Source organism: Oryx dammah, unplaced genomic scaffold (assembly GCF_014754425.2).
Source record: "Oryx dammah isolate SB20612 unplaced genomic scaffold, SCBI_Odam_1.1 HiC_scaffold_14, whole genome shotgun sequence".
In the NCBI taxonomy this organism is placed as follows: Eukaryota; Metazoa; Chordata; class Mammalia; order Artiodactyla; family Bovidae; genus Oryx; species Oryx dammah.
Genome location: NW_024070198.1, coordinates 17576142 through 17598778, shown reverse-complemented (window position 1 = coordinate 17598778; position 22637 = coordinate 17576142). Strand labels below are relative to the sequence as shown.

Here is a 22637-nt window from a genome sequence, read left to right as displayed (position 1 = left end):
CAGGAGGCTGTTGGCTCAGTGCCTTCCCTGTGCACCCTCTTCTCTTGGAATAGAATCCAAGGTAGTGGGTGGGGCCATTGTGAGTCACACAAAGTTGTGCAGTGTGCAACCTGCACAGCTGTACTCGACAGCCTGGTGATGGGTCACTACCACTGGCTGAGGAGATCAGATCCTGAAGATGGCTGCTAAAATGCAGGGTCTTCTTCAGAAAAGTGAATAAATCTCCTCCTAAATTGGAACATGACATCTAACCCATCTAAGTGGGTTCCTGTCACGCCTTCTCACCATATAGGAACTTTCACGCTGAGGTCATACAAAAAGATCCCCTTGATAATGTCCACCTTGCAGGCCCTGACCTGTCTCCCTGCCTCAGTTCCCACCCATTCCATTCCCCACACAGCAGAGGGAGGGAGCTTTCCAAATCAGATCATGTCTCAGAGGCCTCTTCCTGGTGCTGGCTGGCTGAGATTCGAGCTACAATGCACTTTGTTTCCTCCACCCAAACCATACTGAAGCTGTCCACTCGGGCCAGCCTGGAATCTGCTTAGCTCCCACTGTGCCCTCCTCCAAGAGAGATCTCAAAGAGAGAGCACACTGCTTTTATTCAGATGGAGTGTTTCCAGGAGTGGCTGGAGGGGTGGGATGGTGCCTCCAGGTCTCCATGACACTTCCACTGTCTGTCTGACCCCATTCCTGCCTGCATGTCTTTTTTGAACATTTGCATTTTTTTCTAAGTATATGTGTAATTCATGTTCCATGAAGGAAACTTTGTAAATTCTAAAGCATAAAACAACCCACTTGCAATTCTGCCACCAATTCAAAGCCCAGCTAACAATTTGGTCTGTTTCCTTCTTGTGGTAATATCTTATCTGTGCTGGAAATTGTCGCTTGACGTTCTGGAGCTCATACCACATGTGCTGTCTGAGATTCCAGTTTTTGCCTGTAATTCTCTGAAAAGATGATTTTTCTTGCCCTTGGGATTTTCTTCTCTCTGAAAAATCTCCTTTCGGATCCCTAACCAGGTTAATTTCCCGTGAGCTTCCCTGAAAGGGCCCTTTTGCAGGCTTCCATGGGATCCGTGCTTGAGGGCAGAGAGTGAGTGAGGGGGTGCTCTCAAAATGGTGGGGGTCACGGCTGCCTCTAGCCTATAGGTAACCTTTGTGCTGATTAGGGACCATGACCCCTTCCCAGTGCACTTTACTGACATCTACTGGCCGCTGTTAGAACAAGCCTACACTGGTGGGACCAGTAGTGTGAAAGGCTTAGGGATGGGCAGGGCACCCATCGTGTGGGCAGGGCTTGGAGAGCTGTGTGGGGCAGTCCTCTAACTCTCCCTTTCCGCTGTCTTCTTTCCAGGGTCCTCTACGGGAACAAGATCACAGACCTCCCCCGGGGCGTGTTTGGAGGCCTGTTCACGCTACAGCTCCTGTGAGGACTTAAATTCGAGTCACCTTGGGTGGGACCTATAGAGGGGTGCAGTATTCCTCCAGCCTCTCAGCCTGGTCCTTTCGGCCTCTCTGGGGTGTGGTACTAACTGGAGGCAAGGAGCTTGGGGGACAGCAGGCCTGGCAGGGCTGTGAGGGGTCAGAGAGGTGGTTTCAGAGCTGATTGCAGGATGCCTGAGTGGAGAGGTCCCTGAGATGCAGCCTGCGTTCCTGAATGCTCACTGTTGCTGGGGACAGAGTTGTCTCCTGTGGGGGACACCCAGGCCCAGGCCGGGCTCTTTGAACCATGAGCATTCAGGCAAGGTTCTCTCCCAGGGCCCGAGACGCACAGAAGCCAGACACTCCCTCTCAGCTGCCTGGGAAACCCAGCAGAAGGGGAGGCGGAGGATCCCCCAAATGCCTTTGGGAGGTGGCCTGGCCACTGAGCTCGCAGCTGTCCCAGAATCCCATGGGGCAGGCACTTCTAGCAGTTCTTTGAAAGAGAGACACATGGGACTAAGTGGTCCCTGTGCATAGAGAAGGCAGCCGGAGTTCTCAGCTCCTTTGCATGGAATGGACATCCAGAGGGCCAGATCCCCTGCGCCTGCTGCCGTGGACTCCTTCCTGACATAACGCATGGTCGGTGCCTAGGAAGGAGCCCAAGACACAATGTGTCCACTTCTGTGGCTCTCCCCTCACCACCTGCCTGGCTCTGCCCACAGGCTCCTGAATGCCAACAAGATCAACTGCATCCGGCTCGACGCCTTCCAGGATCTGCAGAACCTCTCACTGCTCTCCCTGTATGACAACAAGATCCAGAGTCTTGCTAAGGGCACCTTCACCTCCCTGCGGGCCATCCAGACCCTGTGAGTGCCCTCTTGCCCCTCCTGCACCCCAGCAGGTAGATCTCAGGGAGATAACAGCCTCCAGGTACAGGCAGGTATTCAAATTCCAGCTATGCCTCTTATTGGCTGTGTGGCCCTAAGCAAGTTAGTTAGCTTCTCTGGGGCTCAGTTTACTCATTCATAAAATGAGAACTTCATCTTCACAGGGTTGTTATGAGAGTAAAAGGGATGTTTGTACAGAGCTTAGCTCATTGCAAATGCTTCTTAAATGTTGGCTGCAATTTTTATTATTATTACTACCCATTGATTCTAAGACATGCGTTGTCTCCACAGTAACAGCTGTGGAATTGGATTGCATATTATACTTGATGGCTTATTTAATTGGCAGCATTTTGTTCTTTCTTGATGATACGTAAAATATTAATATTAGTGCACTTGCAGTTGACAATGTCTTAAGTGAAAGACAGTGGCAGCAGTGATAATTATAAATTAAAGTTAGAGAGCAGAAAGTCTAAGAGTTAGCTTTAATCTTTTTTTATAGAAAATTAAAAGTATTTAAAAGTAGCACAGCAGACCTCCCAGTGCTTGTCTCCCAGCTTTAACTCACAGCCAGTCAACCTTGCTTCATCTACATGTTCCTCCTTTCATGCCTCCCAGACATCATTTATCATCAACACAGAATTCACACATATTTATAAAAGTCAAGAACTCTAAAAACACACAACACTCTTGTTATATCTAAAAATACAACAATTCTTTAAAATCATCAACTATCTAATTAATGTTCAAATTTCCAAATGTCTCCTCCATATTATACAATTTTAAAAATAATTTGTTTGGGTCAGGATGTATATAAGGCCTATACATGCCCCGTTGATGGAAAGGTAATGGGTATGTCCATGGTGGAGAACAGTATGGAGGTTTCTCAAAAAGCTAAAAATAGGTGTACATTCAAAAGAACCGAAACCACTAATGCAATACGTTACAGCCCGATGTTCGCAGCAGCACTATTTATAAGACCCAAGATATGGAAGCAACCTAAGTGTCCAAGAGTACATGAATGGCTGAAGAAGATATGCTATAAACATACAATGGAATACTACTCAGCCACAAAAAAGAATGAAGTTTTACCCTTTGCAACAACCACAGGAGCACTATGCTAAGTGAAATAAGTCAGAGAAAGACAAATATTCTGTGATATCACGTACATGTGGAGACCAAAGAACACAACAAATTAGTGGTTATAATGAACAAGAAGCAGGCTCACGGATACAGAGAACAAACAAATGGTTACCACTGGGGGAAGAGGGGAGGGGAAACGCAGGGATAGGGGAGAGGGAGGCACAAACTAAGGATGCCAATGCAGGGAATATAGCCAATATTTTGTGGTAACTATGGAAAGTAACATTCAAGAACTGTACAAAAATAAAAATTTAAATAAAGAGCATTTTAAAATCCTCTCCCTCGTAAATAAATAAATAAGGTCTCTGTGATATAATGGACTGATATTTGTTGGTGTACCACTTAAATTGTTTCTAACCTATAGGTATCCTCTCCATCTCCTTTTCCCTTGCACTTTGTTTTTTGAAGACACGGCTTTTCTGGGTTTGTAGAGTTCCCCACAGTCTGGACTTGCTGACTTCATCCCCTGTGGTATCGTTTCACATGTTTCTCTGTTCTGTGTCTGCAAATAGAAAGTTTCATCTCGGAGCCTGCATCAGGCTCGGCTGTTTTTTCTTTTTCTGGTAAGATGACCTCATTGTATTGTGTACTTTCATCAGGAGGCTCACGATATCTGATTTTCTTTCTTTTTTAATAAACACCGCCACTGATTTCAGTGCCTAGACCCACTTCTTTATTAGGGGTCCTGAAGTGCTGATACGATAATCTTAACATTCTCCATTTGATAATGCTGGTGCAGTTGTGCCTTTATAGAAAGTCCTTATTTTTTAGGTGGAACACTTCCCTACAGGGAAACTTCTACTCTTTGGTTAGACTCAGGCACTGCACTCCACATCTTTAGCTGTGAGCCTGCAGCTTGACTTGGCGTGCTGACCCATGGGTCCTTGATGTGTGCCTGATGGGCATTTATTAATATTACCACGGCCGTTGCTGTCGTTCTCATCCCCGCCCCTGTTTACCCACTGGGCAGTGCTCTCCATCAGCTAAGATCTGCATGGAGGCTGGGAAATAGACCAAGTGGAAGACACAGCTCCTGCTCCCTGGGGACCTTGCATGTCAGCAGGGATGTCGGCCACAAAGACAAACTCATTAGAGCCCAGGCACCTGCCTGCAGCCCACTCCTGCTAATTAGCTTATGTATAGCCAGGGAGAGAGGGAAGGAACACCATGAGGAAATCTTGCCAAGCATGTGAAATTAGAGGTCATGGAGAGACATGGGCAAGATGGGTTATTTTACAAAGCTGGCAGAACATCCGAGAGCAATGCAGTACGGAGATTTCAGGGCTGGGGACACACATGCAGGAAAGGCTGGCAGATAGGGAGTGGGGCTGAGGCCCTCCTGTGAAGTGCTGTCTCGCTTTCAAGGTGGAAGGGTTTCATCAAATAGATTGTGCTCACGGGGAGTGGATTCTGTCTGTGTCCATTTACCTGGCTGGATTTCAAGGGGGCTTCTGCGCTCCTGGACACCGTACCTGAGATCTTGGCCACTGCCACGAAGGCACAGAGCTGGAGGAGGGTGTTAGAAGAGGAAGGTGTCCCATAGGTAGACGTGATAGCAGTATTAATATTGATCACACTACTGATGATTAATCACTGTTTATTAATCACCCCTGGCCACCCCAGGCCACTATTCTTTGTGTGTATTATCTTAACACAATAACCTATGGAGTAGGTGCTGTCATCCCTGCCTTACTTCTAAGAAACTGAGGCAGAGATAGACCGACCCAAGGTCGCCTAACATCTAGTAGAGCAGGCATTTGTCTTTGGGTATCTCTTCACCAGCACTGAGAAATTAGGTAGCTTGCCCCCAGATTGTGCTTTTTCCCTAAGAATGTGTGTGTTAGTCGTTCCATCATGTCTGACTCTTTGTGACCCCATGGACTGTAGCCCCCCAGGCTCCTCTGTCCATGGAGTTCTCTAGGCAAGAATACTGGAGTGGGTAGCCATTCTCTTCTCCAGAGGATCTTCCCAACCCAGGGATCGAACCCGCATCTCCTGCTTTGCAAGCAGATTCTTTACCGTCTCATTATTCAAGGCTGTAAAACAAAACTGAACTTCCACGAACAACAATTACATATTAACAACCCAAGTACAGTTCAGAACAAGAATGAAATAAATGCAAACCCAAGGTACAATCAGATAGTCTTATTATAGCCTTGGATAGTTAAACCCTTGGCAGAGTCTTATGTCAGAACCAAGCAGATTTAAACACCAAATCTTGCTGGATTTGTCGATAGCTCCGATATCTGTGGCTGAGGGCCTGTGTCACAGTATTGATTTTGTAGTTTTACTTGCCCCAAGAGATTAAAAAAAAAATTTTTTTTAAGCTGGGATGAGGTATAACTTACATACCATAAAATTGACCTGTTCTGGGTGTACAGTCCAATGATTTTTTAGTAAATTTACAGTTGTTCAATTATCACTACAATTCAATTTTAGAACATTTCCGTTACCCCCCAAAATCCCTTGTGCCCATTTGCAATCAATTCCTATTTCCAGCCCATCCCCAGGCAATCACTAATCTAATTTCTGTCTCATAGATTTGCCTTTTCTGGATAGTTCACAAAAATGGACTCATATGATATATCATCTTTTGTGATTTCTTTTGCTTCAGTTCAGTTCAGTCGCTCAGTCGTGTCCGACTCCTTGTGACCCCATGAATTGCAGCACGCCAGGCCTCCCTGTCCATCACCAACTCCCGGAGTTCACTCAAACTCACGTCCATCAAGTCAGTGATGCATCCAGCCATCTCATCCCCTGTCATCCCCTTCTACTCCTGCCCCCAATCCCTCCCAGCATCAGAGTCTTTTCCAGTGAGTCAACTCTTTGTATGAGGTGGCCAAAGTACTGGAGCTTCAGCTTTAGCATCATTCCCTCCAAAGAAATCCCAGGGCTGATCTCCTTCAGAATGGACTGGTTGGATCCCCTTGCAGTCCAAGGGACTCTCAAGAGTCTTCTCCAACACCACAGTTCAAAAGCATCAATTCTTTGGCGCTCAGCTTTCTTCATAGTCCAACTCTCACATCCATACATGACCACTGGAAAAACCATAGCCTTGACTAGACGGACCTTTGTTGGCAAAGTAATGTCTCTGCTTTTGAATATGCTGTCTAGGTTGGTCATAACTTTCCTTCCAAGGAGTAAGCGTCTTTTAATTTCATGGCTGCAGTCACCATCTGCAGTGATTTTGGAGCCCCCCCAAAATAAAGTCTGACACTGTTTCCACTGTTTTCCCGTCTATTTCCCATGAAGTGATGGGACCATATGCCATGATCTTCGTTTTCTCAATGTTGAGCTTTAAGCCAACTTTTTCACTCTCCTCTTTCACTTTCATCAAGAGGCTTTTTAGTTCCTCTTCACTTTCTGCCCTAAAGGTGGTGTCATCTGCATATCTGAGGTTATTGACATTTCTCCTGGCAATCTTGATTCCAGCTTGTGCTTCTTCCAGCCCAGTGTTTCTCATGATGTACTCTGCATAGAAGTTAAATAAGCAGGGTGACAATATACAGCCTTGACGTACTCCTTTTCCTATTTGGGACCAGTCTGTTGTTCCATGTCCAGCTCTAACTGTTGCTTCCTGACCTGCATAGCATAATGTTTTTGAGGTTCCTTCATATTCTAAGCATGTATCAGTACTTGTTCCTTTTTATTGCCAAATAATTTTCCATTTATGAGCATTCTGTTTTTCCTTCCCAGTTAATGGACATCTGGGTCATTTCCACTTTGGGGCCATTTGGAATAATGCTGCTGTGAATATTTGCTCACACATTTTTGTGAAGACAGAAGGTTTCATTTCTCTTGGAATTTCTGGATGACGTGGGAAATTTATGTTTAACTTTTGAAAAAACTGCCACTGTTTTCCAAAGTGGCTATACATATTTTACATTTCCACCAGCAATGTTATGAAGGTTCCCATTTCTCTACATCCTTGCCCACACTTGGTATTGATTTTCTTTATGATTATAGGTGTGAAATGGTAGTTCATTGTGGGTTTAATTTGACTAATGATATTGAGTGTCTGCCCCAAAGATTTTCAGTTGTGACATCTTAATGAGTAATCCAAGAAAGAGACCAGGAATCAGTTTTCCCCCTTATCTTCTACTTTCAAAAATGTCCATGAAAAGAACTCTTGGGCAGCTTGTGCAACCTATTTCTGAGTGTGCCTTTAACAAGATTGTTTTTTCCCAAACATGCTTTTATCCTCTTGAGCATTTTCTTTCCCCAGTTGCCCTCTCTTTACACCTGCTAAAAATTCGACTTTATGTCAAATACTTAGCTTTATACAGAAGTCACTTGCCTTGGTGGGTGGCTGCATTTTTATAGGCTGCCTTTGACACAAATAGCCTGTCTTTAAAAAAGTGTATATTTTACTCTGCACCCCTTGGACATTTTAATACATGCTTGAATAACATAATTGAGTTGATTTTAAACAGAGTTTTCTGCCAAGATTGTGATAGAGGCAAGCAATTCTTTCAGGCAGAGGCTGGGTACTAAGGTACAGACAGATGTCATGGGCAGCAGGAACAATCCCAGAGTAACCCCGGATTCCTAGTGTGTTTCAGATTAACTACAAATTCTGCCCCGGGGAGTCAGCAAGCACATCTCTGCATAAATTGGCAGTTCAAATCAGGAAACAAACTATCCAGCAGAAGGCAGAAGGCGTGGGAGGGGTCTGGCAGGACTCAGGAAGGAAAGGGGGGCGGGCACTGCAAAGAGCAGTGAAGGGACAACCTGGCAGGGAAGGCTGTCACCAGGCATCCTGACCAGTGACCAGAGGGTAGAGTCCGGGAAGGGATGGGTGGAGAGAGAGCGGCCAAGGTCTGAGCTGAGTTGGGCGCAGATTCTAGGCAAGGGCTCGTCTCTCTGCTTGGAAAGCTCTGCTCCCCAGCAGGGACCAATATGTAGACGACTGGAACCGATGGCAATATATGGAGGGAGAATGGCCGCGGCATGGTGCGTCCTCTGAGCTGGTCACTGCAGAGGCATTGGCTCTTGGGTACAGGAGCCAGGACAAGTGCTGGGTTCCTTCCCCCTGGCCGTCTCGGTGTAGATAGCGGGGCATGCACTGCTCCACAGGCCCCGACACAGGTGGGCAAGCCGGCTGCTGGGAGGTTCAGAAGTGGCTGATCTGAGCCTGCAGGATGCGTGCTTAGCCATGTCCGATTCTCTGTAACATCATGGGCTGTCGCCAGCCGGGCTCCTCTGTCCATGGTGATTCTCCAAGCAAAAATACTGGAGTGGGTTGCCGTGTCCTTCTCCAGGGGATCTTCCCACACAGGGATCAGACCCAGGTCTCCCGCACTGCAGGTGGATTCTTTACCCTCTGAGCCACCAGGGAAGCCCTGCAGGGTCTTGAGGGCCAAAGGGAAAGGCCCCCCTGTGGTCACTTGCAGTGACCCGGGTGCCCTTAGCTGGTGTCACCTGTCAGCTGCCCCCTCCCCACAAGTATCCTGCTGGTAACGCAGGGAGCCGGTGAGAAGATGTGAGTGGCTCCCCAGGAAGTAGCTACTCAGCAATGCTTTCTGAGTTTCCTGTGTCAAGAGACGTCCTGTAAAACAGTCAAGGGGAGGCAGCCCCATGGCCTGGGGTGGGAATGGAGATTCCACTGAAAGCTGAGGGACCTGCAGCAGGTATTTGGAGACCTCCCATCCCAGCTGCAGGCGCAGCCTTGCCAGCCCGGTCACCACCCTCTCCTGACGGAGGCTGTGGGGGAGACACTGCTGCTGCCTGGGGTCACCGGAAGGGGACAGTCCAGCATGCATAGCACCGGGGGCCCAAAGGCCCCTGAATGCTGACTGTCCTGGGTTCTAATGCCCATTCCATCATCTTGCTCTTGGAAGGACAGGGGTACCCTGGCCGGTCTCTAGGTTACTCCTGCCTCCACTCCTGTCTATCACAGGACAGAGGGAGGGACACGTGAGTAGAAGGAGAGGGGACAGAGCGAGGCTTGAAGGGACAGCTGGAAGGTCCAGGGGGATGGAGGTCTGGCCCCACTGTGAGGCTCTGGAAGAGGGTGGGCGCCCCCAGGTGGTGTCCCCAGGAGCACCGTCGGGGCCAGATGGGCCCCGCCATGAGCTAGCAAGGCCTCATCCAGGTGGCCACCAACACAAGCGAGCAGCTTTGTCTTTCATCTCCAATCTGCCCCCTCTGGACAGGCATCTGGCCCAGAACCCCTTCATCTGTGACTGTAACCTCAAGTGGCTGGCAGACTTCCTACGCTCCAACCCCATCGAGACCAGTGGGGCCCGCTGTGCCAGCCCCCGACGCCTCGCCAACAAGCGCATCGGCCAGATCAAAAGCAAGAAGTTCCGGTGCTCAGGTAGTCACCCACCTGCCTTCAGTCTGCTCAGGGACCCTGAGGTGTTTCCTGGGTGGTTCCAACAAGGGTGACTGGACCTCTCTGGACCCATCCTGGAGGGTGTAGGACCCACATTGTAGACTTGGATCTACAGGTCCCCAGCCCTGGTCTTACTGAGGCCGGGGCAGGAGGTGGAGCTGGCTGCAGATCCCTCAGGGAGGCCTGGCAAGAACCTAGGTTGCTCTACTCCCAGGACAGTGCTCTTTCAAGACTTAGGAAACACCCAGGAGGCCTGGGAACTCTCCTCCGAGAGATGGCTGCCTCCTCCAGGCTCTGGGGTGGCAGGGGGTCAGCCTCTCAGCCCAAATGCTATCCATTTGTACCTGTGAACATTGTCGTGGTTTTGGGGCTCCCTGGGCGGGGTTTACTTGGGGGTGGTACCATCCCCATTCCCATCAGTCTGGGCAAGGAACATCTGTGCTCAGCAGCAAGACCTGCACACAGGAGCTGGGTGGGGGGGCTCCAGGGCCTTGATTTGCGACCCTAGCCTAACCAGGGGTGGCTTCTGCTGGGCAACAGGGTGGGGGCCTGGGCTGTTCCTGCATGTCCTGGACAATCCCAGCATCATAGTGTTTCTCCTTCTCTCTTCAGCCAAAGAGCAATACTTCATTCCAGGTAGGAGGGGGCACCAAGGCCAGCCTGGGTGGGATGGTGCCAGTGGGTGGGCAGGGGGCTGGGGCGGGCAGGCCAGGGCTACTGGCAGCCCCTCTGCCCCCGGCCTCCGCCCTCTCACCACAGGCACTGAGGATTACCAGCTGAACAGCGAGTGCAATAGCGACGTGGTCTGTCCCCACAAGTGCCGCTGCGAGGCCAGCATGGTGGAGTGCTCCAGCCTGAAGCTCACCAAGATCCCTGAGCGCGTACCACAGGCCACGGCTGAGCTGTGAGGGTCTCCAGCCGCCCCACACCCTCACCTGCCCCCCAGCTCCCACTGACCCTCCTGGGCCTTTTCTGGGTTTTCCTCTGCTGCAGCTTTATTTGGGGACCACTGGAGACCCCACCCCAGGAGCATGCCAGCTGCTGGCTCTGGCAGGGGATGGCCCCCGTGCCCTGACTCCCAGTCCTACACACTCCCCCCACCCCCACCCAGGGCAGTCTCTGGGCCCCAGAGCAGGTCACCAGCCTGAACCAGGGCAGCTTCCCTCAATCATGCTTTTGCTTTTTTTGTGGGGACCTGATTCCATTAGCTCAAGCTGTAGTCTAAGCCATTCTTTTATTGTTCTTTCTCTAAAAATATAGATCTGTGCACATGTATATGCATGTATGTGGATACCTATACAGGCCTGTTATTTACATATGTACATTTCATGGCATTTTTCATGTAAAATTATCCCCCTTTTACCCCCCAGCACTTGGCCCAACCTTCCTTTGAAATAGGATCAATTCGCTCGGCCAGAGAAATTCTTCCAGGAGTCCCCTTTGTTTGAGTCCCAGATAATCTCAGTTTGGAAGATACTTTAATGTCTGTCTTTTATGGATGTATAAGTTCCCTTTGTTGCTTCTTACAGACGATTAAACAACAATGAGATTTCCATCCTGGAGGCCACCGGGATGTTTAAAAAACTCACCCATCTGAAGAAAATGTGAGTTACCCTTTGGTGGGAAGGTGCAGTCAGGAGGCTGGGCAGGATGGGGAAGGGAAATCCTTAGACCTCGTAGGGGTCAGGGCTCTGTGCATGGGGACTGGGTCCAGGGAGGGAAGTTCTGAACTCCACAATCCTCTCCCAGCAATCTGAGCAACAACAAGGTGTCGGAGATTGAAGATGGGGCCTTTGAGGGCGCAGCCTCAGTGAGCGAGCTGCACCTGACCGCCAACCAACTGGAGTCCATCCGGAGCGGCATGTTCCGGGGCTTGGATGGCCTGAGAACGCTGTGAGTGTGCAGCCAGGGAGAAGCGGGGCAGGATCAGAGGCCCAGTCACAGCGTGGGCACCTGCGTTAAAGGGCAGGGAAGAGCGAGGGGGTGTCTCTACCCTAGCCCCAGGTTGCAGCAGTTGAGGGGCTGTGGCCGAGGACCCTGGCTGAAGCGTACCAAGTCATCAAATGCCGGTCACTGTGGCATGAGGCCTGTCTTCTTGTTCCCTGGGGTATGGGGTTCATGGCAGGTGAGGGAATGGGGATGTCCTGTCATTGCCCTGCGGTCAGACTGCGATATCACAGCACATGTGTTTAGTTCAGGAGTGGCCGGTGCTGCAGTGGCAGGGACATGGCACAGAGGTGACTCAAGTGGGTGTAGGTGGGAGTCTGGGACCCCATGACTCAGAGCCCAGGCAGAGCTCTCCAGACGTCAGGAATCAGCCACTCCTCCGTGACTCTGCAGGGAGCTCCTCTCTCGGTCCAGGCAGCACCAGCTCTTCAGGTGGTCGGGTGGGCCTTTAGTGCATCCGAGAGACAGTGCTGTCTTACCAGACTTGCCACAGCGACAGACACGTGCTATATCTGCGCTGTCCAGTCTGGTAGCCACGTGTCTGGGGAGCACTTGACACGTGGACACGGCTATGGAGGCACTAACTTTTGAATTTCATTTCATTTTAATTAATTTAAATCTAAATGGCCGCATGTGGGCAGTGTCTACCACGTGGACAACACCTCTAGAAGCCACCTGCCTGGATTTAAATCTCAGACGGCAGTAAGGCTATAGATTTGTTTTCTGAGCACATGTCATGGAGGTTATGTAAGGTAAACAAATACATGAGAGGATTCCCTGTGGATTTTTATTTGCCTGTTTTACAAAAGGTTTTATTCTGCACTGTGTTTTGCAGCTTTTTTTTTTTTTCACTGGTGTGGCAGGTTCTTCATAGAGGGCTGCCTCGTTCTTTTTTATACGTGCCTACAAATTCTTGAAGGGCCCACATGGCTCAGTGGTAAAGAATCTGCCTGCTAATGCAGGAGTTCCAGGAGACACAGGTTCAATACACGGGTCAGGAATATCCCCTGGAGTAGGCAATGGCATCCACTCCAGTACTCTGGTCTGGGAAATCCTGTGGACAGAGGAGCCTGGTGGGCCACAGTCCATGGGGTCACAAAGAGTTGGAAACGACTGAACAACTGAACATGCACACAGTATTCCTGGAGAGAGGGTGCCATGGGCATTCAACTATCACTTGAGTTCTTTCCAAGGAAGACTTGGAGTAGACAGAGGAGAGAAGAAGGGCTGGTGCTGGACAGAGCCTGCAGGAATGGTGCAGGCACAGGAAAAGGAGTGCCTATAACCCCTCCGCTGGTCACGGTTAACTATTGACACACACACACACACACACACACATACACCCACATACATGCATGCAAAAATACAGATATATCTTAATGAAATCCTTGAATACATTTTATTTAGTAATCTTTTTTTTCCCCTTAAACATAATGTGAGCATCGTTGTGATTTCTTTTGAATGATTATATATATTACATAGGGCTTCCCTGGTGGCTCAGACAGTAAAGACTCTGCCTGCAATGTGGGAGACCTGGGTTCAATCCCTGGGTCTGGAAGATCCCCTGGAGAAAGGCATGGCAACCCGCTCCAGTATTCTTTCCTGGAGAATCCCCATGGACAAAGGAGCTACATAATTAGTAGAGATTAAGGCTAATTCTAATTTTATTACAAGCAATGCTGTGATTAATGTCTTTGTCATGAAATTCTCTGCCCATTAGGAATTATTTCCTTAGAGATAAATCCCTAAAGCTAGACCTGCTGGGTGAAAGCACAGAGGGCCGGGCTAGGGTTCCTGGTACATCTCACCAGGCACATTTCCAGGAGGTCCCCAGTAGTTCTCCTGCCAGCTGTCATGAAGGTGCCCATCCTCTTACCCTCTTGCCAACCCTGGGCCTTACCGTTATTATTATTATGTTTTTAATGATTTTATAATTTGGCAGGCAAAGATGCAATATCAGTTAAGTGTCCTTGATTACTAGTAAGTTTGAACATTTTTCAATGAATGTTCATAAACTTTATTTCTGTCCATTCATGCTCATGATTCATTTCTTTTATAGCAGAAGTTTGTGCCTTTTAATCTCCCTCACCTAGTACATCCATTTTAATTTAAACCATTCAACTTCTTTTGTGAATTGCCTATTTTATGTCAGGCTTGATTTTAGTTTTTGTGTGGGAAAGGGAATAGAGTCAGGTGTTCAAGGACAAACAGAGACTTTTGCAGCTATAAATGAGGAAGAAGGTTGTTCTGGAAGGAGAGCATAGCTGGGGAAAGGTGTGGGGATGCCGGCCTGGGCAGCAAGCCTGGAGGACAGAGAGGTGGAAAGTGTGACCATCCCTGGGGAGGTGGGCAGGTGCTGGTCTGGGGCTGGGTAGTAAAGCGTTTAAACAGGATTCTGTGCACAGTTTAGAGGCTGCTGTGGGCTTTAGGCTGGAGAGTGACATGGCCGGGTTTAAGTTTCAGGCAAGTCTCAGGTGTTGACCGTGGTGCGGGGCCTGGAGGTTAGGGAGGCTGTGGGCACCTGGGGATGAAGGTGATGATCGTCAGCATAGGGGTCCCGTGTGGGCAGGGTGGAGAGGCAGGCATCTCAGAGGCTGGCAGGCCAGGAGAGGAGTGCTGGTGTGGCGCCGGGCTCTCCTCTCTGTGGTTCAGCGTCTCTGGAGGAGAACTTGTGAACTGGCCGCTGGTGGCCCAAGCACAGGGCAGGCGGACGGCCGTGCGGCACAGCACCGGCTCCCCGACCTCTCCCGGCCCTAGGATGCTAAGGAACAACCGCATCAGCTGCATCCACAACGACAGCTTCACGGGCCTGCGCAACGTGCGCCTCCTCTCGCTCTACGACAACCAGATCGCCACCATCTCCCCGGGAGCCTTCGACACGCTCCAGGCCCTCTCCACGCTGTAAGTGCGGCTCGGAGGGCGCAGGGCCGGCGCGGGCGGGGCTGAACCCTGGAGCCCCGGCCTCTCGTCCTGTCTGCAGGACATGGACGATCTTCTGTGGTTACTGTGAAGGACTCAGGCGTTTGGGTCTTTACGTGTTAACGTGCCACCTCCTAGTCGCTGCTGGTGGTCCTGGAGTGGTGGGCGACTGTGTGGCCAGCAGGTGGCAGGCGGGAGCCGGCTTTGCTGGGACAACTGAGTCTCGCGGGGGGGTGAGGGGGTCGGGTTTGTGGTCACATCACTCGCCTCTTCCAGAAACCTTCTGGCCAACCCTTTCAACTGCAACTGCCAGCTGGCGTGGCTGGGCGACTGGCTGCGCAAGAGGAAGATCGTGACGGGGAACCCGCGGTGCCAGAACCCAGACTTCTTGCGGCAGATTCCCCTGCAGGACGTGGCCTCCCCCGACTTCAGGTGTGAAGAAGGTAAAGCGTGGGCACCCCCCAGGTGGTGGGGGGATAGGGCGTGGTCGTGCCCCAGAGAGGAGGGGTCCCCTGGGGAGGGGAGGGGCGAGGAGCATGGACACCCACCCAGTCCTGCGCCTGCCTCAGCCTGGGGGGGTCTCCCGTGTGACTATAAGAACAATGGTGGGCTTGCTGTTTTTAAAAAATGGGGAAATACAGACAAAGGAAGGGCATAAATGTTACCTATTAGCTCGTCACTCAGAGAAAATCATAGTTAACATCTTAGTGTAATTTCTTTAAGTAAGTTCAACCCAGAGACCTACCTCCTAGCTGTTCCTAAGGGCTCCAGACCATGGCTCAGCTTGTCTGCAGTACCCACCCGGCCTCTTAGGGGCCCCCACCCTCCATACTTGGGTCACTTCCTGTGTCAGAATTCTCTTTTCCCTGAGTCCTCGATCTCTTTCCTGGGGTCATGTCCTTCTTTCCCTACACGCACAGAATCCAGCCCCCGCCTCCCCCTCCAGAGAGAGCACCGTATACAGAGGCAACTGTAGGAAGCAGATTTTTACCAAAAGTGACAGAGCAAGGTCTTGTCTTGGCCCAGCTGTCTGTGTTCAGGAGCCCCGGCACTGGGGATTTCTCCGCCTGCCTTCAGCTTCAGCCTCCTGGCTTCTCCCCACCTTTCTCAGCACCTCCTATCCCTTTTCCAGTCTGCTTCCTGGGACCCTGGTGTCCTTATCGTCCGTCCTACACTCAAGCAGAAGGAAGGAAGGAACACAGAGGGTGCTCAGTACTATTTATTCAATACATGAGTGAGTCTGGGAAAGATGTTGGGATAGAAGGGGCTGAGATTCTGGGCCAGCCAGACCTGGGTACAGACTCCATGTTGCCTCTGATCAACTTCCTGACCTGAGCAAGCTATTTAACCTCTCCCAATCTCAGTAAGATAGAAAGTCCTTCATTCCTTCATTCTACTGACCTGTCTGGAGGCTGATATGGGCCAGGCCCTGCTCTCAGTGCTGGGCCCCTTCAGTGACTAGAGAAGAAGAAAGGGACACAGGTCTCCATCCCCACGATACTCACATTCTAGGAGCAATGGTAGTCCCTGTTTACTGCATCATTAAAGAAATTACATTGGTACAGTGTCTGGCACACAGTAGGTGCTCAAGGAATGATGTGGCCACCATCCTCCTTCGCTGCTGTGCCCGGGTCCATCCTAGGTCTGAGGTGGAAGCGGTGAACCCAAGACCAATTCCAACCTCAAAACAGATCCAAGACGCTTTGGCCACGGTGGAGGAGGGCTGCATCCAAGAGAGGACTGACTTGTGCTCAACGCAGTATCAGCAAGAGGCCTCTGTTCCGAGGCGCCCTGAAGTGGGGCACTGGCTGCATGAGGCCCTGAGGAGGCCTGTCCCCTCACTAATGTGGCTTGTCACCTTCCTCCACAGGCCAGGAGGAGGGGAGCTGCCTGCCCCGCCCACAGTGCCCCCAGGAGTGCGCCTGCCTGGACACCGTGGTTCGATGCAGCAACAAGCACCTCCAGACCCTGCCCAAGGGCATCCCCAAGAATGTTACAGAGCTGTGAGTAGCCCCCGCCTGCTGGCAGGAGGAGAGGGTGACCAGGACCTCTGGAGGGTAGACAAGGCATCCTAAGGGCTGCTCTTGGTGGGGCTGCAGCTCCAGGAGCTCAGGTCAGCTTTTCGATGGCTGGTGGTCGTGGGGTAGGAGGGCAGGTCACAGCATCTTGAATCCCAAGCTCTGCCCTGTAGACAAGGGGAGCCCTGGGAAACTTGACAAGGAGTTTAGTGCCTGGGCTTTAAGGACAGTGATTGGGTGGTGGTGTATGTAGTAAGAAGCAGAATGGAGGCCCAGGTGCAGAGAACAGAAGAAAGCTGCTGCAGAAGCCCAGGCCTGGGGGCTGGTGCAGTCAGGGAGGGGGATATGAAAATGGGACAAAAGTGAATGATGAGAGACCAGTGGGTGGGAGAAGCTCAGTCAGTCACAGAACTGGCTGCAGAGGGAGGTGGAGATTCCCGTCAGCGTCCTGCGCCTGGATGGTTTAGGAACATGCAGGGTGGTGCTGATGGAGTCAGGGGAAGCCCAGGTGGTTGTGAAAACACAGAACTCAGGTCTGGGAGTTTTTGGGTCTGGGACCAGCCTCAGGCACCTCACCAGCAGACAGAGGGAGGGACCTGCGTGCTGCTGCGGGCTGCAGGTGGGTATTAATATGCCAGTCAGACCTATTTGGCTGGAAAGATTGGACAGGAGAGAGCGAAGGGCAGAGGGTCGCAGATTGAGCCTGTGGTGCCCCCTGACAGGGAGGATGCTGAGGGGGCCAGGCAGGGGCTCAGGAAGGAAGCCACAGGAGGCTTCATGTGTCCGTGGCTTTTCCCAGGCTTTTTGGTGGCACCTTCCCATATGGCCTGTATTTTCTCCTCCGGTTAACGATTCAGGGCCAATTGTATAGTCCATAGGTAGGAAAGGACATGGGTGAGAAGGCCCTGGCTGCAGGGGAAGGTTCTTGTAGTGCTGGACTCTGCTTGAGGCTGACGTGGCTGCACTAACTGCGGTGTTCTCTCCTGTAGCTACCTGGATGGGAACCAGTTCACGCTGGTTCCAGCACAGCTGTCCACCTTCAAGTACCTGCAGCTTGTGTGAGTATCCTGGCCCGTCTCAGAGGACAGGAGGGCCATTGGAATCTAGCTATTATTGCTCCAGCTTTCCTGGAATTCCCTACAGACCCCACTCTGGTTGACCCATTTTTTCTTTCTTTCTTTTTTTTTTTTTTAAATTGAAGTATAGTTTATGTATTCTTGGCTTTCCTTGTCGCTCAGCTGGTAAAGAACCCGCCTGCAATGTGGGAGACCTGGGTTTGATCTCCCAAACCTGGGTTGGGAAGATCCCTTGGAGAAGGGAAATCCTACCCACTCCAGGGTTCTGGCCTGGAGAAGTCCATGGACCGTATAGGCCATGGGGCTGCAAAGAGTCAAATACAACTGAACGACTTTCACTTCACTTCACATAGTTTATGTGCAATAGTATATGTTACAGGTGTACAATATAGTGATTCACAATTTTTAAAGGATATACTCTATTTATAGTTATTATAAATATTGGCTATGTTCCCTGTCTGGTACTGATCCGTTTTTTAATTTCACAGCATCCTGTTGGGAACATCTGTGCATAGACCTGTTTTGCCACCTAGTGGCCATTCTTGGGAATTGCATTGTTCCTGGCTGGGGTTGGACTGGGTCTGCTTCTGCCCACACCATCCCCGAAGTGCCGCTTGAGGCTGATAATTACTATTAATGAGGGTTATCCTTGCAAAGGTAGGAGCCAGAGCAGAAGTAGAGAGTTATGGAAAACTTCTTGATCCAACCTTGGCTTCCAAACCAAATATGAGATACAGCAGCCTCAAATACGCATCTGTAACTAACTTTTTCTTTAGGCTAACATCTACTATTCTGTTATTTCCACCTTTGACCTTTCTACTTCATGAAAATGTACAAAGTAAGCCTCAGAATAAGTTTAGCTCCTCTTAGCCTTCCAGCTTAATTAACAGCTCACTTCGATTGTCTTTATCTGCCCATTGGCCAGATTCCGTCAAAAAGAAGCCCAGAGAATATTTCATCTTAAGTGCCTTGGAGCACTGCTACCCAAAGTGTTGTCTGTGGGTCAATGGCAGCTTGAGAGCTCTTTGTAATGTGCCTGCAATTAGATAAAGAACTTGCATCCGCATTTTTATCAAACCAGTTTCTTCCTTCATTGGGAAAGTAGCGCTATGGAAAAAATGTTGCCTAAATTAAGTTGTGTGTTTAGTATCCTGTTGTGCTTAGTCACATCCGACTCTTTACAACCCCATGAACTGTAGCCTGCCAGGCTCCTCTGTCCTTGGGGATTCTCCAGGCAAGAATACTGGAGTGGACTGCCATGCCCTCCTCCAGGGAATCTTCCCAACCCAGGGGTCGAACAAGTCTCCCACATTGCAGGCCAATTCTTTACTGTGTGAGCCACGAGGAAGGCCCACAGGTGATTGCATTCTGGCACAGGTCCCTTGTTTGGGGACATTCAGTTCAAGTTCCAGAGAAGGCAATGGCACCCCACTCCAGTACTCTTGCCTGGAAAATCCCATGGACGGAGGAGCCTGGTAGGCTGCAGTCCATGGGGTCTCGAAGAGTCGGACACGGCTGAGCAACTTCACTTTCACTTTTCACTTTCATGCATTGGAGAAGGAAATGGCAACCCACTCCAGTGTTCTTGCCTGGAGAATCCCAGGGACAGGGGAGCCTGGTGGGCTGCTGTCTATGGGGTCACACAGAGTTGGACACGACTGAAGCGATTTAGCAGCACCACCAGCAGTGGCTGATAGAGAGAGACAGCACTTTTTGGTCTAATTTGAGGCAGCTTCACTAGTGATGTGGATAAGCTTGAAGAGGAAGGGAGGGAGAGGGGACTAATGTCGAGGCAGTTAGTACTATGAAACTGCCTGTTGGGTCTGAAATAACCAGCACATCCTTATCACGGGGAAAGAGAGGTCTGGCTGGGACCACAGAGGAGGACACCGTCTGCACCCAATGGGGAGGTAATCCAGGAGCATCCGGCAGGGCTGAAGGACTAAAGGAAGAGAAAGAGCAAGAACAGGGCTTAGTGGCGACCATCCCTTAGGGGTGGATGAGAAAGAAGTGCAGCTGAGTGGTAAGGGGGAGTGCATGAAGACTGGAGTCGGAGGAGAGATTTGAGAAGACGGTGGTCAACAGGGTCAGCACTGCAGGGTCACTCAGAGCACATTTAATGACCAGGGCCTTCGGGGCCAATGGACGAGGGTCTGACTCTGGCTGAACCTCCTCCCAGCTGTGTGACCCTGAGTGGGTCACCTCATCACCCCGAGACCCTGCCCCTTCTTTTGTAGAATGGGTTTACTACCTCTCCCGCAGGATTATAGGGAGAGGGAGTGAACGAACCCACGTGAGGTGCTAGTGAGAGAGAAAGGAAGAGAGCCCCTCACACCTGGCAGTTGAGAGACCCGGATGCCCTTGGTGGGAGTATTTCCATGGTGGGCAGGGGCGATGCCAGGGTGTGGGATGAAGAAATGGAGACCCGGAACCCTGGGGACAGAGAGGGAGTGCAGGGATCAGAGCTGGGAGCTGTAACTGGTTGTGAACCCAATGCCTCTTCCATCAGCTCCCGCCTGCCAGTGGTCAGAGCCACTTGCCCACCTGGCTGGGAGATGGCTGTGGCCAGAGTGGGGAAGGGGAGGAGTCCTTTCTTTCTAAATGATGATACTTTTTTTTTCTTTTGTCTTTTCCAGGGACCTGAGTAACAACAAGATCAGTTCCTTAAGCAATTCGTCCTTCACCAACATGAGCCAGCTGACCACTCTGTGAGTCCCGCGGGGGGCGGGGGCGGCGCTCCTGGTTACTGGGACTCTCCCCAAGCCTCGGTCATGAGCAGGTGTCCCCACGTAGCCTCCTCAGCCTCCAGGGAGGGTGCCAGGGCCTGCCGGCCAAAAAGACTTTTCAGAAACATTTTTTTTTATTGTGAAATGCAGCATATATATGGAAAGGTGCAAAAAACATAAACATATAATTTAACAAATAGTCATAGAACTAGCACATGTATAAACACCTAAGGCAAAAACCAGAACACGGCTAGCACCCCAAGAGTCCCCCTGTGGCTTCCTGGTTCTTCTTTTCTCTCCCTGCACCTGAGGCAGTCCCTACTCAGACTTCTACAGTGATCTCTTCTTTGGTCTTATAGTGCCATCTACATATGTATTTCTACACAATGAAGTTTAATTTTGCCCATTTTTGAGCCTTATATAAATTGAATCATATAGGATATAGTCTTTTGTGTCTGTCTTCTTTTATTTACCATTGTGTCTTCATTTTCATTGCTATATAGTATTCCTTTGTAGGAATATGCCACAGTTTCCTCATCCATTCTACTATTGATGGATATTTGGATTGTTTCCAGTTTGGACTGTTGTGAATGGTGACTCTGAACATTTTTGTGCCTATGTTCTACGATATTTTAATGATTGCTTTACTTATGTTCCAAGCAATTGGTTGGAAAGTATTAACAAGCATCGCTTATATTTGCCTGCTTAAGAATGTATTTTGTTCACCTTCTCAACACCTCATTTTACAGATCATGTGCCAAGAGCTTGAGAACCTTCCCTTAGGTCCTACTGTGGTCAAATAGCAGAGCCAGTGTCCCAAAAAGACAGGTTCCTGACCCAGGCAGGCCCCCAGGAACAAAATGTGGGCCTGAGGCCGTGAAACGCTGCACTTTCCTGCCCTGGGTTCCCACTTCAAAGTCTTCATGAGCCTATTGACTGAAAGAAAAATACATAATGTAAAAGCTGAGTTAAGCCCGGAGATAGCCTCTCAGATAGGTCTGAGGAACTGCTCTGAAGAGGTAAGGGAGGAGCCAGGATACAGAGGACCGTTTTTTCTGAGAAAAACACGTAGTCACACATCAAAAGGTTACTGCTAATCACTAAGAACACATCTCAAGTGAATGACTTTAGTGCTTTTCTACCTCTGCGAAGATCTAAGAGTCTGGGGTCATTTGAATTTTTTTCCTTAGATTTGCATGTTAACTCTCTAAAAGCCAGTATATTCAAAGCCCAGAATGTTTTCCGTCTCTCCTCTCTGAATTCCCCTCAGGGTGCACCGTCAGTAATGGCTTGATCCTTGTGGAACTGGATTAGCAGGCAATTTTTTTTCCTTTATGAGCCTGTGTGTGAAGCTGCCATGGCCTGTGGCTCTCAACCAGGGGCGGCTCTGCCCCCCAGGGGGCACTTGGGAATAGTTGAGGATTTTTGACTGTCACAGCTGGTGGAGGGCAGGGGGAACCCCTGGCATTTCGTCTTCAGAGGCCAGAGATGCTGCTCAGCACCTCTACAGCACACAGGGCAGCCCCCTCCCCGCCAACAAGGAACTGTCAACAGTGCTGCGGCTGAGAAATCCTGGGCCAGGCGATCCTGGCAGCTGCAAGGAGGAACAGCCCTTTCCTGTGATAAAAACGTCTCATTTCTCTTGTTATTATTTTAAAAATAGCTCTAGTGAAGTATAGTTAATATCTAATAGTATATCCTCAAAGTGTAAAAGGCGACACGTTTTGATTTACGTTCATGCCCATGGAATCATCACCACGGTCAGGATGGTGACCATCTGCATCAGCACCGGAAGTGCACCCTTGATAACTCTTCTCCCCACCCTTCCTCGCTCTTCCTTCCCCCAGGATCCTCAGCTACAACGCCCTGCAGTGTATCCCTCCTCTGGCCTTCCAGGGGCTTCGCTCCCTGCGCCTGCTGTGAGTCTTCCCATTCTCCATTCCTCCGGGGAAATCTGCGCCACGAGGGGCCTCCTCATCCCCCGGTGGACAGGAATGTCCCTGCATCCCTCCTCACCCCCCTGCTGGGCAGGAATGTCCCCACGTCCAGGGCCCCAGCAGGGCCAGCTGTGTCCAAAGTGGAAGGCCAGTCCACTCTCGTTAGAGTCCCTAACGGAGGCCCAGGAATACATGGGAAACAACTTTGGGGAACGCTTACCCAAAG

The 22637-nt window shown here is 50.3% G+C and overlaps 1 protein-coding gene across 1 annotated transcript in view; it reads left to right on the top strand.

Moving 5' to 3' along the window:
* SLIT1 (slit guidance ligand 1) overlaps nt 1-22637 on the top strand; it is a 171800-nt gene that overhangs the window by 117259 nt on the left and 31904 nt on the right. Inside the window, exons 13-24 of the mRNA XM_040254163.1 lie at nt 1357-1428; nt 2147-2290; nt 9607-9770; nt 10548-10692; nt 11318-11392; nt 11538-11681; nt 14493-14636; nt 14931-15097; nt 16525-16657; nt 17662-17730; nt 20385-20456; nt 22322-22393. Of these exons, the coding sequence (XP_040110097.1) occupies nt 1357-1428; nt 2147-2290; nt 9607-9770; nt 10548-10692; nt 11318-11392; nt 11538-11681; nt 14493-14636; nt 14931-15097; nt 16525-16657; nt 17662-17730; nt 20385-20456; nt 22322-22393 (1401 nt within the window). The remainder of the gene's footprint in view (nt 1-1356; nt 1429-2146; nt 2291-9606; nt 9771-10547; nt 10693-11317; nt 11393-11537; nt 11682-14492; nt 14637-14930; nt 15098-16524; nt 16658-17661; nt 17731-20384; nt 20457-22321; nt 22394-22637) is intronic.